The following is a 15,359-nucleotide window of genomic DNA, read 5'->3' on the forward strand; positions in this document are numbered from 1 at the left end:
CGCAATTTACGCTTTCCTTCTCCCTTTTCTTCCTTATCAAGAAGCGCGACAATGTGGAGAGGCGTCGGATTGGTCTCCTCAAACAACCTCCCGCGATGATTGGACGAATCGTTTTTTAGTGCCCCTTTAAGAAGTAATGGTGTTTGTAAATAAGTAAAACAACCATTTTGACATATTGAAACACGTTTCCAACATACACTGGCGTAGTCGGAACACACGTCCGTATACATACTGCATCGGACTCTTGTCATGGGGGGGGGGGGGGGGGATTAATAAATTAGCGTTGAAAACTTGCTGCTTTCTTGTCAGACAAATTTAACATTCGCAGGATCCGCACATAAATCCGCACATCGGCAGTATCAGCATTTCAGTACCCCACAGTTCAAGTAGAGGGATTGGATACCGTGATAAAAGCTGCTGCTCCAACTTCGGAATCGTGGAGAACGTTAAGCACGTCCTCGCAGAATGTGGGCTTCACAAGACGGGGAGATGGATATTTCGTGCTCAGTTGAATAGCATCAGCAGGAAGTCCCTCAACATGGCTACGATAACGGATCCTTGTCAGGGCCGTGTGCAACAACACCGTGGGGGACTTCCAATATTTATGCAATTCCTATCCACCGGATTGTTCCAGACGTTTGAGTGTTCTAATGTGACTTCCAGTGAGCCTCGGTGCTCCTTTCAGTGCCTTTATTTTCATTTCGTCGTCTTTTTGTTCTGCGCACCCTTAAAGCAGAGCTTCACTGCATAGGATGCTCAACAAATCAGGGGACAGAACAATTTTATTCGGGATGATGGTTGACTAGGATCGTGCTATGCGGTGAAGTTCTGTTTTAAGAGTACATATGTATGTATAGGCCACTATGATGTCCCACGTGTAATGGGGTGCCGTACTGCACCCCACCGGTGAATCACCCCATGTCACCGTCATCATCTCTTTGCTGCTCTTGCTAGTGCTGTTACGCGCCATCGAACGTGCGAGTCATTAACATTTCCCCGCTTTGTGTGCAGGCAGCTCCGCCGAGCAGCTGAAGATGACGATTGCTCGACGACCCACAACAGGAATTCCCGTAGAAGGCGAAGAGAAGGACAGTCTGGCCTCCGTCTAGTCCACGGTCAACCACTCCGCTCTCCAGAGAAACATTTCGAAAACCAATCTTGCACCTTCAAGCCCAAATATAGAAAGTTATTTATAAATCTATATCTTGTACACGCCATCAACGTCTTCCGTGTGCTATCTAGGAACCAAGGCATCGCCAGGCAACAATGCATACAAACGCAAGGTTGTGAACGTGGTTAGGCCTAACGAGGACGAGGAAACCTCCCATCTATCTGCTACATGCAAGCCCGTTCGTTCTTAGCCTGATAGGTTTTTGTAAAGAACACTTCGTCGAAGGCGACTCTTGAACTATCCTGCCATGCAGTGCTGCTGTATGTCTTCGTTTCCCAACTCCATGAACTGTGTTTTCGAATGAAGCATTGAAGAGTGGTGCATCTTGGCTTCCGCCCGCGAACTTGCGCAACTCCCTCATCATTTTCAGCATCTGGATCACGGCACAAACAGCGCGGCCACCTCAGATTATGGCGCTATCAGTCGAAAACTATCTTAATAACGTAAGGAACAATCAGAGAAGTACTTTTTGTTCGGAATATATTTAATGAACAGTTCACAAACACTGAGATAAAACGGTAGTTCTGTACAGTGCTGTAAAAGTGTTTCTGTTTTGAATTTGGCCATCAGAAAACAGCGGACGAAAGAGGGATTCTCGGAAAGACTTGTTCCAGCCGCCTCTGAGCCTAGACCAGAACACAGTCGGCCTTCTTGAGCGTGTCGCTCAAACCCTTAACTAACTGTACAAACTTTCAAAGTGAAGCTGTTTGTCACTGTCCCAAGCGTCTAAGTCAACAACGACTACACCCAAGTCGCCTGCGCATCCTCAAAAACCCTGCGCGTGCGGCGTCTGGGACGCATACGGTCGATTGCATAATGCACGACCTCGCCGCAGAACTGTAAACCAAGATGCACCACATACTTGATGACTCTCTTAAACACTCCGTCTTAGCCCGGTGTAAATCCCGTCCTTCGTTAACTGTGCGTGTTTCCCCTGCTTTGCGAAACGAAAAGCGCGTTTCCCTCAGACTCACATTGCTGCAGCTGAAAGTATAATCTCTCGCGAGATTGAGTTGGGAGTTCTCTAGTTCCTTGCCGGAAAACGTCTCTCATGGTTCATTCGTTTAAAGTGTATATCTTTCTCTCTCTCCGTGTGTGCAATGAATGTACAGCGTCCGTTGCCTATGCAGATCACTGGGGCTCATCTGCATACTGTGGCGGTTGTTTGCCTGGGCCAGGGCCTACTGAACTCCCTTCGCTACTCTCTCGGCGTATACTACTCGTTTCTCGTGACGTGTATGTGGCTACGTGTAGTTGTGAAGGATAGCTGCTAGATTGCCTGATTTTCTTTGCTTTTTTTTTATCGTGAACGCACAATACGGGTGATGAGCGAAATGATATGATATCGTGATACCATGTCGTAGACGACAACAAAACAGGGCAAATGCCTAATGCCTGAATTCAGATTTGGTTGATATTATAGTATATCCAGCGGCGCTCTGGTCTGGGGGTTCACGTACCAATGCAAGCAGCACAACATGTTGGCACAATATTGGACCAATACCGGCAATGTCGGCCCAATATTGGTCCAATATTGCCCCCGTATTGCCAATATAGGTCGAATATTGGGCAAACATGTTGTGCTGCTTGGGTAATGACTACTGACTCCAGTAGCAATGCATTGTCCTTTGTTTTGACTGAAGAACTTCTGAAAAGTCGTGTCGTATAATTAATTTGTTGACAGGAATCTCTAGTGACAACCCAAGCAGCATAACATCTTGGCCCAATATTGGATCAACATTAGCAATACCCGTCCCAATATTGGTCCCGTATTGAACCAATATTGAGCGGGTATTGCTAATATTGGTCCAATATTGGCGATATTGGCCCAATATTGGGCTGGCATTGCCAATATTGGTCCAATAATGGGCAAAGATGTTGTGCTGCTTGGGTTGTTGTCGACACGAGGTTGTGCACTCTGTTCCCGAGAACGCGTAAGTTGCACTCTCTATATCTTCTGCACCCTAAGTTGCAATTTGGTTCACTGTATAGGACTGTGCCTTTGAAATGGCATCAGGTTCCAATGTTTTTTATTGCGTTGTCACGTTCTGTTCTTTCCCGGTGAGAAAGGTTGTATAGAAGTGAGAGTTGTAAGAGAGGTTATATCAAAGATAAGTTGAAAAGGGGCAGCGTGCTTCAGTATTGTGTGTGCGTATGTGTGTACCACTTGGGTGAACATGTGTTATTTTGTATATTATTGTACATAGCGTGTGACGAACTTGTGCAGTTTTTAATACCTCAGCAACGCCGTTTGCGTGTTCATGGCGGGTAATGTATAGGATATGTGTACGTGTGGTGCGCGTGATCCGTGTACTTGTGGCGGACATGTTTAATCAGCAAAGAACGAGGAGGAAATGTTGGTATATATCGGTCCTCCTTCTCATAGTTGGGTAGTCGCCAGTGTTAAGCCACCGTTGTTGTAATTATACATGAAAGGCGAGTGTTATATCTGTTATTAACGTTGACACTCCAGTATCCACAAAGTGTTGTTTACGTTTAACTCCGCATGTTGTCCTCTCACTTCAGTTTTTAATATCTGAACAGTAGTGCGTAGGCATTTGTACAGGGTGAACAAATATGTATGCTATGTACACACGTGTAGGGCTCACGTACTTGATACATACACTTTTGAGGAAGGTGGGAAACGAGGTAGCGGTGATATTGTAATATATATGCTGCGCAGCAACTCCGTTGTAGGGGATATAAGAATCATACTCGATATGGAAAAATCCACAGTAATCCCTTAGATCGTTGGTCGGAGGGATTAGAGGGACTGCTTATCTGTAAACATTAATTAAAGGGGCACCAAAGTGCGAAAAATCGTCCTCGCGGAATGAAAGATCTCCTCATTGGTCTCCTCACTCGATCGGCTCAGTCATCGCGGGTGACTGTTTGGGGAAACCAATAACAGGCCGCTACGCATTGGCACGTTTCTGGAGAGGGAGAAAAGGAGGGAAAACGTAAATTGCGTTGTGTTTTTTTTTTATCGATCATGAATCACGAACGACGTAATGGGTGAATCCCGTTCCTTGTGCATTGCTATCCAGGTACCGACATCTTTGACACCGCGAAGAATCGTTTTTGCACTTCAGTGCCCCTTTAATGTACATTGCGTGCGTTTTTAGCCGTTAATCTGAAGAGAACAAGTGAAAAGTTCACGCGCCCGTGCCGCGCTTTCACCACCTGACTTAAAAAGCGTACAATATCAATGGATGCTGTCGCAGAGTAACTAGAGGTATCATTACCCATCATCAAATCCAGAGAAAACGTCGATCATTTTGCGAACGTTGTGTTAGAGTCTGACACGCAGACCTTTTTGTTTTCGTTCATTTTCTTATGCCGTCGTAATTCCACACAGACGCTGCGAAAATACCGTATTCGTTGAATACTGCTCTTGCGCAGTAGGAACCCCAACTGGCATGTTGAAAAATGTTGTAAACGTGTGCTGACTAGAGCAAACTTGTTATATCCGTACTGTCCAGCTGTTGACGTACTCTACGTCGTATACGCACGAAGGTAGAACACGTACGTGCGTAAAATGAAGCAGACGGAGCATTCGCGTGAACGTAAGAGAGCGCTTGTTACGATGAAAGATATCGCGTGTGCAAGTATAACAAAAGCAACCGTTCGATAACCATACTCATCTACCTTAAGAAGTCTTGCCTTGCCTACTGTAAAATGTGTTTAGCTATGAGAAGTTCTTACGTCGAATTCTGAAATCAACTGGCGTAGTTGTTTTTGCGTGCAAATCCTCCGCAATTTATTTGCAGTCGTTCCAAATAAATAAATAAAAAAGATGCGCGATAAATTAAGTTTAATTAAATTGCTCAACCACGTCGTTGCCGTAATTTCGTACAAGTATTTTGTTAACATGATGTGTGCTTTGATGGAGTGTATCAAGTTATAATCTTGTTTCGTTAGGCATAAAATTTCTTTTCTGTTGTTTCTTACTGGATGCTAGTCGAATTTAACATGAGGAAGACTGACCAGCAAGCCCTATCAATGTTAAACCGTTAGAGTGAAAGAAATAACGAAGTTATAGATGTCGAAGAGACCTCTAGATCTGGCGTGTGCATCCCCTGGACGTCATTGACATCATTGCATGGAACGCGCGTCAGTATGCATGATCGGTGTTTATCAGAGTGAAGTATTATGGAAATCGTAAGTTGCAATTTGAGAAAACCTGGTCTAAACAGTAAAATAGAGCAACTGAAAGGAGATCCTAATGGAAACGATACAAATAATATTATGACGTGTTTGGTTTATATCACTTATATGAAACGTGAAGGAAGGATGCAAGTTGCCAGACAACCCAAGAAAAGGCAAGGGCTAGTGTCCAAGTTTGAATTACAATGTCTCATCACCTCTTGAACGCTTATTCTTGCTTATAGCTCCCTAAGCATCGCTTATAAAGAGCACTATTGTGCACACCTAGTAACGGACACTTAACCGCAAAGCATAATGGCGCAGCGTTGCACGTTCCACTAAATATTGCGGTGGTACAAGCGCACATGTGCAGACGTCATTGAAGTCATGGAATTGTCCCATCTTATGTTATGTGTCCTATTCTCAGGACTTCTATATGTTTCACGCCGAAAAAACGAGTTGACAGCGCTCGTGGTCAGTCCTTTTCTCGTCGGACACAAAAACCGTTACGTGCTTTTGAACGTGATATACTATTATATTCTCGCGTAGAGATTGAGTACAGAGAAGCCGTCTTAAAGGCAAGGTTTACGCGCCCCTTGAAACATTTCGCTACGTTCCTTTTGACACTGTCATCTCCTGGTTTATGCGTGACGTTGGTTTATGCGTGAGCTACCTCGTACCTGCTAATGTACTGTATTCTTAGATGGCCCGATATGTTTCTTACTGCCAGTACCTACGTCCACACTTGCCGAGTTACCTCACGTACAGTGGCCTCTTGTAGTGGGCTGGTAACTATAGACCTCACGCGAACGACCATGAGGAATGAGGGAAGTATTAGGACGTGGTAAGGGGGCAACGCTCAAATATGGCATGGGCCTCATTCAAGCCGCATTTTCGTAATTCAATAAGAAACGGAGACGCGTATGCTTTTTGAAATCATGAGATGGAGACAAAGGCATACTAGAGAACAAATTCCTAGAATTCGTGAGCACCGAGCAACATGAGAAAGGCTAGAAGAATATTGTAAGTGTTTAAATTTTCCCCCAAATTTTCTTACTTTTTACGCTGCAGTACACAGTGCATAATATTTTGTAGGGTACTAGCTTTGTGAACGATAGGCAGCGACATTTTTTTTTTTTTTTTTAGTGGAGCGAACAAATTGCAAGAATTTGTGAGCACCGAGCAACATGAGAAAGGCTTGAAGAATATTGTAAGTGTTTAAATTTTCCCCAAAATTTTATTATTTTTGTATGCTGCAGTACACAGTGCATAATATTTTGTAGGGTACTAGCTTTGTGAACAATAGGCAGCGACATTTTTTAGTAGTAGAGCGAGGTCTTCGTATTTATGTTCTTATCGACGTGGCCCTCGCACCACACCCCGAGACGGTATGCTTGTGGAAATGCCAAACTGCCACGCTGGCCATTCGTGATTATAACATTAATGCCTTGGCATTCATGAATCATGATCCTGCAGTAACAGGCATCCTTCTACCATGTGGCCTACTCAGAGGCTTCTGTAACCTCCCGTACATCACTGCGTGTTTGCGAGACACGAACCGAGGTCTACATCACTGACTACACCTGTTCACTTTGGCACGGTGTGTTTCATTTTTTTCTGGTTCTGTGACACTGAATTTGACAGCGTAAATAAAGGTGCGACGTTTAGCAACGCCACCTGGACTTAACAAGGCCTAATCGACGCGTCGCAATCACAGTCGTGCGTTCAGCGCCCGTGCCCATGGGAACGCCCCCGTCCGCTGCATAGCGTCAGGTTTTTATGTTTAAAATCGTCTGCCGCGATTGGCTGAAGAAGGCGACGGAAAGAGGGAAAGGAAGGAGAGGAAGCATGCAGCAGGCCTCCTTTGTCCGCGAAGGCGATGTGAGATGACTCGGGACAGGTTGTACTTGTGTTGTCTGTTCCTACGCCCACCTCACCCCTTCTCCCACCCAGTTTTCTTCTTCCCATTTTTTCTTCATGTTCTTCTGTTTTAACCTCAATTAACGACGGTAACGTTAGGTATCCTATCCTGCATATCAGGTGCCGCATCCGCCAGTAAGACAAGTGTGCTTGTGACGGAAGATTGTGTGAGAGGCAATGGTGAGAAGGGGTGCGTTTGTGAAAGGTGAAGGCCGCAAGTGATACAAAATTTTTTGCTTCTTGATTCTCGTCCTGTTTGTACTCTTTTAAGACGCGATCCGTTTGTTATTGTAGCCGTAAATTTCAAATATGCTACATCTTGTCTAGTCATTTTGGCGTGCTGATATCGGCAAATTATTTTCAAACTTTTATTCCACCCGCAAAGACTGGTGGTCTCCTAGTGTTTTATAACTCACTTTTGATTGTGCTTTTGTTTGTTGGTTTGTTTGTTTAATGTTATTTATCTTTCGAAACAATTTGTGTGCTACATATCTCTAGCGGTGTTGTATCCCTAAGAGTCGCTTGCAATAATGCAATTTGTAAATGTCACTTTGGTCCTCCGTGGTCGTCTTGCATATAGTTTCTACAACTTGTTTCTTTTAGAGCGTCTGTAGCGTTCTGGGTTATCATAGCTAGCATTGTTGCCAGAAAGACACATGGAGCGGGCACAGTTCTCGAAATAACCTTATTCGAAGTTTCTTTTCCTACTTTCGTTGTCTCTCTCTCTCTCTCTCTCTCTCTCTCTCTTCATTCATTTTTTACGCATTTGGTAGCCCTCTTCTCGAGTGTATGCATATATAGGTGTCCTTCCCAAGCTCTGATTGATGTATGCAGTTTACGCTTTCATCGCAGAGGGTAGCGTTAGATAGCGCCGCGGTAGACTGCTGTACTGCATGAGGCACGACTCTAGATACCAAACAAATCGGTCAACAAACAACAATCGGTCAATCGGTCAACAAACCAGTCACTTCACGAATCATGACCAGACAAATCTTTGTGTTCGGGTTTAGGCGAACTATTCATTTTGATTAAAGTGAGTGACATTTTTTTTTAACAGTCGAGACAACTGTGTTTACAGGCAAATGTTTGTTCTTCTATTTAAACGTAACGTAGTTCTCCGTGTGTCAGCATTTGACCGCATTTTATTTGCATGAATGTATTACTGATCACATTCACGACACTCACCTTTCGCTTTATATGGTTTACATGATCGGATACTGCTACCACCCATTATCGCTAGCTTTATTTATAACGAGCAGTTCGGTGTTTTTCAATGTTCATGTCGCTGCACCTATAGTTCCAACAAGTGGAGAACCTTCTAGATGCTTCTGTGGATATTACCCAAAACCTATAATACTGAGAATTTCTCTTTCGAGGCTCAATGGCAAACGCAAAAACGACTACCCCAGTGGGTTCTCAAACCAACGGCACGTAAATCTACCGCATTACGTTTCGACGCCGAAGTATAGCGATAGGGCGTCCTGTCATAATATATCGCACTTATTGTGAAGGCGTCGTCATCACTGCCCGCAATCACAAATTCGTCCACTCCATCACCCTGTCAACAACACCTGGACTCGCGTAGGTGTTGCCCGACACTGACTGGGGACCGAAAATTATGGTGTAGCCTGCACGAAGCGAAAATTGGGATGCTAACGTGGCTGTATACGAGGACGGGGTAAAATGACGATTTTGTTTCAGCGGATTTATTTTGTGTCAAGAACGTCACTTCTATTACAGTTGCCATCCTTAGAGTAACGTAACTTTCAGCTCCGTCGTCTAAAGGCTCTGTCGAAGGTGTGTTTTGATTTTTCTGTGAAAAATATCGAACTGTAGTGAATGCGACATCTACGGCTACAACGTCGGATTTGCTGAAGCATTACGTGTTAAATAACATGAGGGCTAGACGAGAAGAAAGCGTCCTCTGTGCCATATTTGATGTTGTGTAATGACCCATCGCTTTGTAGAAGAAATGTATTGAACTCCGCCAGGAAACGCTGTATATGCAACTATGTTAGCTGTCCATTGTTATATTGCGGTGTATTTTGCTTCTTCATTTATGAATCATGTATGCAGAAGCGAATTAACTGCAAGGCTTATTATCGTTTTTATTCACCTCCATAAGCGCGTATCAGATGTTTACAAGGCTGTATGTTTCGATCAGAGAACATACACTCAGCAAAACTTGTACATGGAACAGTAAATCTGTGCTGCGCTAAACGGTGTGTTGTTATGTAACAGGGTATTTTATTCAATGAGTTCACATCTGGTGGAGTGTGATATGTGAAGAGAAGCGAATACACACTATAGTTGTTATAACTGAGTTTGAACACTTGTCGGTTGGTTGTCTTCCGGTTGTTTCCCCTGTAACAAAGCCCGTATATATCCCCAATGCATTTATACGTATTGTCCGGCGCTGTTAAAAGAGAGTTGAATGTAACTGGCCTGTCACAACGCGCTGCCCAAGTAGCAGTGTACCGCTTGTAACAACCAGGTCAACCTTATAGGCACCTTGCTATATGGTGCGTTTGTATCTACAGTGTACGAAGTTCGCGCGTTGACTTTGTTTCTACCTGGTTCCGTAAGTCTAGTCACGAGCTAAACGAAGATGTTTAAAAGGGAAAGTTGATGTAGACATATTCCTCGTGCAGTTTCATAATGCAGATGTACTGATGAACCTGCTCGGACGCAAAGTATCGCTTCAACCTCCCTTATCTTCTGCGTCACAAATAGGCGGTGACGCCAGGCGAGTCTGAAGCAGATTCTGTCAGGTGCTGTGTGTAGCTCTTAGTGTAGCTCTCCACCGGGGGAGCGATGTCGTAGAGCAAAATATGTAGCATAATCAGAAAGTCGTAGATGTGTATATGCCAACAGTGTTTCGAGCCAAATTCTTTTCCACTTCAGCCAGGTTTCTCCCAAGAGCTTTCGTTTCTTGTTTTCAGACATATCGGGACAATGTAAAACACTCTGTAGAAAATAAATTGTAACCCACGTTGCTGTCCCACAGTTTGCTCGCTTCTCTCGAGTCTCGCCGATGCACGTTCTCGGACCGACCGCGTTCTCATCACCGGCTGTCAGCACGCGCGGCTTTATCTGCGAGCAGCCGGCGGAGTCGCGAGTCCGAAATGAGCAACGTCAGAGTTAGCTGAGTGCACGTGACCACCTAAACCTTATGTGCATAGGTGTTCCCAGACTTCTTTTTTTTTCCCCCAGGGGAGTTACAAAGAGCTTCCAAGGGGATGCAAAACGGGGGAACAATAGACACTGGGCAATAGAATGAGGACAACTGAAACTTCTGATATGCAGTGGATAATATCCAGATGGACGGATCCGGTGGATAATATTCAGATTATTATGACGACATCTCACCATGGCGACCTGCGAGTAAAACGCGCCCATGCCTAACAGCTGGTGATCTTGGAGTTTGGAGCACGAGAAGGGGGGCTAAGCCCCCCCCCCGTTGCCCCCCTATCGGAAGCCGATGCCTACGTCACGCCTTCTCGCGTTCACCCTTCACTTCGGATAGATGCAGTCCGTTCGCCACAGTACATTCCTTCTTCCGCTGCTTGTCGCTAGCAGGAGCGCCCTCCTTCGCGTTTTATAATGTTGAATGGACCTTTTTCACAACGGCCTATGCGCATGACCTTGAGGCGCCGGAGATGGTTATCTCCGTCTTCACTAGATGGCACAGTATGGGGACGACAGAAGTGGCGACCAGTGAGGCGACCGCACGAAAGGCGCCAGCTCGCCGGTCCCATTCCGGACCGATTTTGGTCCTTTGTGCTACCCATGTGGATTTGTTTTGACGCGCTCCGAGCGTGGTTCGCTAGAGAGCCGCTAGGATTTGACGCGGATGTGAAAAAGGTCCATTCCAATGGCAGATTCGGAGCGCTTCCGGTCTTCAAGTGGGAGCTTTGGAGCGGCCTTCAAGCCAAGGTCGCTCCAAGGAGCAACCCATACTGCTCCGCCAAAATAGGCAGGTTCAACCGGAACTCTCCGTGACGTATCCCTTGTCGCTCGCGCTTCCTACTTCCTGTCTCTTCTTCGCTAACTTGACCGCTTCGCAATGCGTCTCCGCCATGACTGCCGACATGATTTGCCGATTTTGCTCCTTGAAGGAAGCGATGAGTCAGACTTTACCAGGGCAACGTTGAAACATTAGGAGGGCCTTCATGTTGCAAAACATGGATTTGTAGTGGAACATGGCTACCTTCTTCTTCCAGTCATCCACTAGGGGAGATTGGCCAGGGCCAAACTCCATGTTGGGTTAAAGTGTTCCAGTCGCAGATTCGGACCACTTGCTCTAGGCCAGATCAAGCCGCTCCATTGCGAAGTCTGCCACTTGCTCCGACTCTGCCATTGGAATTCAACATAAGAAATCTTCACTCATTCCTTCCAGCGTCGTTCGGATACTCTTTATATTTCTTCCTCTATTCTTTTAGCGCGTGATGTTCTCGCTCACTCGCTCACGTGGACTCCCAGCTGGCCGAGCACCCCAATTGCCCTGCGTACCCAAGCTTGTGAGAAACTAATTTCCACTCCCGGGACTAAGCCCGTCTGTCCCACGACCGAATAAGTCACAGCACAAATAAATGGAAGAAGAACGAGAGCAAGGTGTTATTTATCTCCAGACAAGGCACTCCTGCCGACTCTGTTCCCACAGCAGGAACCCTCCAAAACACCCTCCTCGATGTAACAGCTTTGAAAGCTATCTAGTGACAAGGCCCCCCTCAAACCACGCCACCTCTCACAAGCTATCGACAGCATGGTTTCCTTTTCATTCGTTTTCTCAGGCCGGACCTTTTAGGCGAATTAAAGTGACCACGTGTGCTTTCTGTTAAACGCCGCCTCGATGCCTGCCTTCAAGTTGGTGATGAAGGAAACTCGAGGGTCACGGCTACTATCCCAAGAGTGAACGGTGCACTCTTAAAAATGAACTTCACCGCATAGCACGCTGCTAGCCAACCATAATCTGAAATGATATCGTTATGTGCCCTGAAAACGGGAGGCGTACGCCTTCTCTTTGTGTGACAATTATGCTGTTCATAATTGTCACAAAAAAGGCGTACGCCTCCAGTTTTCAACAAATCAGTGCAGATAACGATATCATTCGAGATGATGGTTGGCTAGGAGCTTGCTATGCGGTGAAGTTCATTTGGAGTGTGGTTGTTACGGTGGAAGAGTCGTCTCCAAGACCGTATTGCGTGACGAAAGGTAAGTTGGTGGTTCGTTTTCTACATCAGTAACATTTTGCGCCCTCACGGTCAAACAGTCACTGCAGACTTCTGCGACGTTTTAAGGTGACTGCTTGAGGACTTGTTGGAAAAAAGAAAAAGAAAACATTGGCACGAGCTGGCTATTTCATCACACCAGTGGCTCTGCTTGCGCTGCCCTAAATAAGACTTTAAAGTAATGATACACGATAGAAACGGCCCTCGACAACCAACGACATGCCGTTTGGATAATACCCTCCGCGTACGTTTTCTCTCCTAAATGACCGTAACCTGAAGAAGTGCAGTCTCGTGCACGAAAGTCTCGTTACCATGTGTAAATAAATAAGTTGCTCCTACCGTTTAATATCACTAAATATCCTCCGAAGATATTACGATACCCCAAATGGTACCTGCCAAGAAAGGCTCGTAAGCCCGCCAAGGCAGTCAGATACACGTGGCACGCACTTCCAACGAAACTCCACAACAAAATCCTGCGCAAAATTCCTAACCCTTCGTGTTCACATGATCCTACAGATTAAGTAGCGCTCGATAGCCAAGGGAAAGCACGTGCGGCTAGCGCACTAACAACAATGACTTTTTATTATTATTAATCTATTGAGCGTCACTTAATCTGCGGTATGTACAGCTCGCGTCTTAGTTAACTTGAACGCCGCTACGGCCTCCGAAGTGGAAAGAGGGCTACCTTGGAGCGGCTAGCAGAAAACAACGCTTTTGTAGCGATGGACAACGCTCTCACTGAAAGGAGATGACCCGAACACCCTCCGCCGTTATTTCTTCTAAGCACCAGCAGGTACGGCATGCCTGATAGCGTTCAAATTAACTCTGATGCGAGCTGTACCAAGAAACCCAGACAGATGTTTTGAGTTCACATGATTCATCTTTCTGCGACTTGTTTTGATCCCGAAAGTGAAACTGAAACTGAGCCGAGATGGTGACATGGAACAACATATTGAGACTCAACTGACACTAAGCTTAACTTAACTTAAAGAAAGAAAAAGTCCTCCAGGGAGCGTTTAAAGCATGGCCGTGTTCCCGGGGTCATTGTATAGAATAACAAGGAAAGAACGTCGAGGCACCAAAATCTAGTTTGCTACTATAGGGCCAGCGGTCAATGAAATAAAACACCCCAGTGAAATAAATGGCACCTTAAATAGTCAAATTTCAAATGTCGTGCTGTATTCGAGATGTCCTTTCAAAGAACCAGAAACATAACCTTCGGCGAAGATATGCAATCACTCATTTATTTGTCAAATTTCCGCCTAATTTCTGTCATACAGCTGCGCACGCTTTATGTTGACTTGTCAAGTAAAGTAATATCGCATATCTGTGCTGATACGTTACAAGTAGAGTCACTAAATAGGGGTACAGAGTATCGCATTCCTTTTCCGCGCCGGAGCCGCCGTTCGGTGTTCGTGATTGGGCCGATCCTGTCACGTGGATTCTCCTTCCAAGAACGCGCCGTCCATGTTGAGTCCCCTCCATCCAAAACCGGTTTCCTCGGTTGCGAGCTGGCCCGACTGGGCGCTCTTTTCCGGCGGCGAAGGGCGAAGTTGGCGTCCGGTTCCTAGGCGACGCAGGCGCGCCGGACCCAAGATGGCGGGGTCGCTCGCCGGCGTGGCTCAGTGTCGCTACTCTGCTCCCTATTTAGTGACTCTAGTTACAACCGCTTAGACTGACCTACTGTACCTCTTGTAGCATAGCAGCCCTGCCTGGTATATACGCCCTCACGGTACTCGTAGCGACTCCAGGAGTTGACGGTTGATTGTTAGAGACGCTGCCGGCGATACTGACGGTTCTTTGGGCCACGCGATGGCGTGTTACGGATAAAAAGAGACTTCGCAACCATCAAAAAAAAAAAAAAGAATGCTGCACAATTTACTTGCAGTATAATAGCCCCGAATAGACCTCTCCCTGTTTGCAAACAAATGACGTCAGATGGTACAACAGTGCCGCCAAATTGGTAGACTGGAACTACTATATCAAAAAATCAATAAGTCACAAGAAAGCCGCGTTTAAATGTGGCTTCTGATATTGTAAGATTGTAAGATTTTTTATGTCATTCCTTACACATTATTAGTTGTATGACCTTGTTCTGCTACATTCTACCGGTAGCCCCATCTTTTCGATTCCGGGCTGTTCCATCTTCTGGAGCCTGAAGGGTACGAATTTATCTCGAAGTGCACGTGGTGTCTCTATGCAAAGCAAGCGCGACCTAAGTGAAAAAAAACACACACACACACATTCGCACAGTATTACGACACTGACTTTCAGACGACGCAACTCCTGGGGTGAAGCCTTCTTTTCTTTCTGGTGGACCGTGAACGCGTAGTGTCACTAGTATCGACACTCAGGTCGGAGGCAGAGCAGCAGCATCATCTTGTTTCCGCACCACACACCGGTACCATCCCCAGTTGAGGATCGAAGACAGCTAACATAATGTTCGTTGTGGGATAGAGAAGCGTGTATGATTGTTGTACTATAATCCATGTATTGTTCATCAGAGCGTCCCGAGGATGTCAAGGTGAGCTCAAGGCCGTCAACCTTGATGAATTGCTTGCAAGAGAAAGGAACATTTCACTCGCGCAGAAACAAGATGGCGCATGCTCACTCTTGGAACTCATTGTCGATACTCCGAAGCGAAGCTTATTTAGTGACTGTAGGAACGCGAATGAAGACACCAAAGCGACTAAAAACGTGACCTTATTTGTCTGCACCAGTAATACAAAGAAGCCACCCATGACCTTCGTGAAGGAATACGCTTTGTGAAACGGCGGTGTTCTACATCCGCGCTGTTTCCGTTTAGATGTGTCTATCAACGTCATCATTACGTCACGATGACGTTTCTTCGGTAGAGTTCTCTACTTTCCTCCTTATGTGATGAATTACGT

General features: G+C 45.7%; 1 protein-coding gene across 8 annotated transcripts in view; it reads left to right on the forward strand.

Annotated features, from left to right (window-relative positions):
- Positions 1-10,245, forward strand: part of LOC135400741 (metabotropic glutamate receptor-like) — a 316,632-nt gene extending 306,387 nt beyond the window's left edge. For 6 of the 8 annotated variants that reach the window (XM_064632622.1, XM_064632623.1, XM_064632626.1 and 3 more), the window contains one exon: positions 1,012-10,245. In XM_064632622.1, coding sequence (XP_064488692.1) covers positions 1,012-1,109 — 98 coding nt within the window. In that variant the 3' untranslated portion in view covers positions 1,110-10,245. The remainder of the gene's footprint in view (positions 1-1,011) is intronic. The other 2 variants (XR_010424637.1, XR_010424638.1) reach the window with 1 other exon arrangement.
- Positions 10,246-15,359: the final 5,114 nt, after the last annotated feature.

This window comes from Ornithodoros turicata, chromosome 7 (genome assembly GCF_037126465.1).
Source record: "Ornithodoros turicata isolate Travis chromosome 7, ASM3712646v1, whole genome shotgun sequence".
NCBI classification, from domain to species: domain Eukaryota; kingdom Metazoa; phylum Arthropoda; class Arachnida; order Ixodida; family Argasidae; genus Ornithodoros; species Ornithodoros turicata.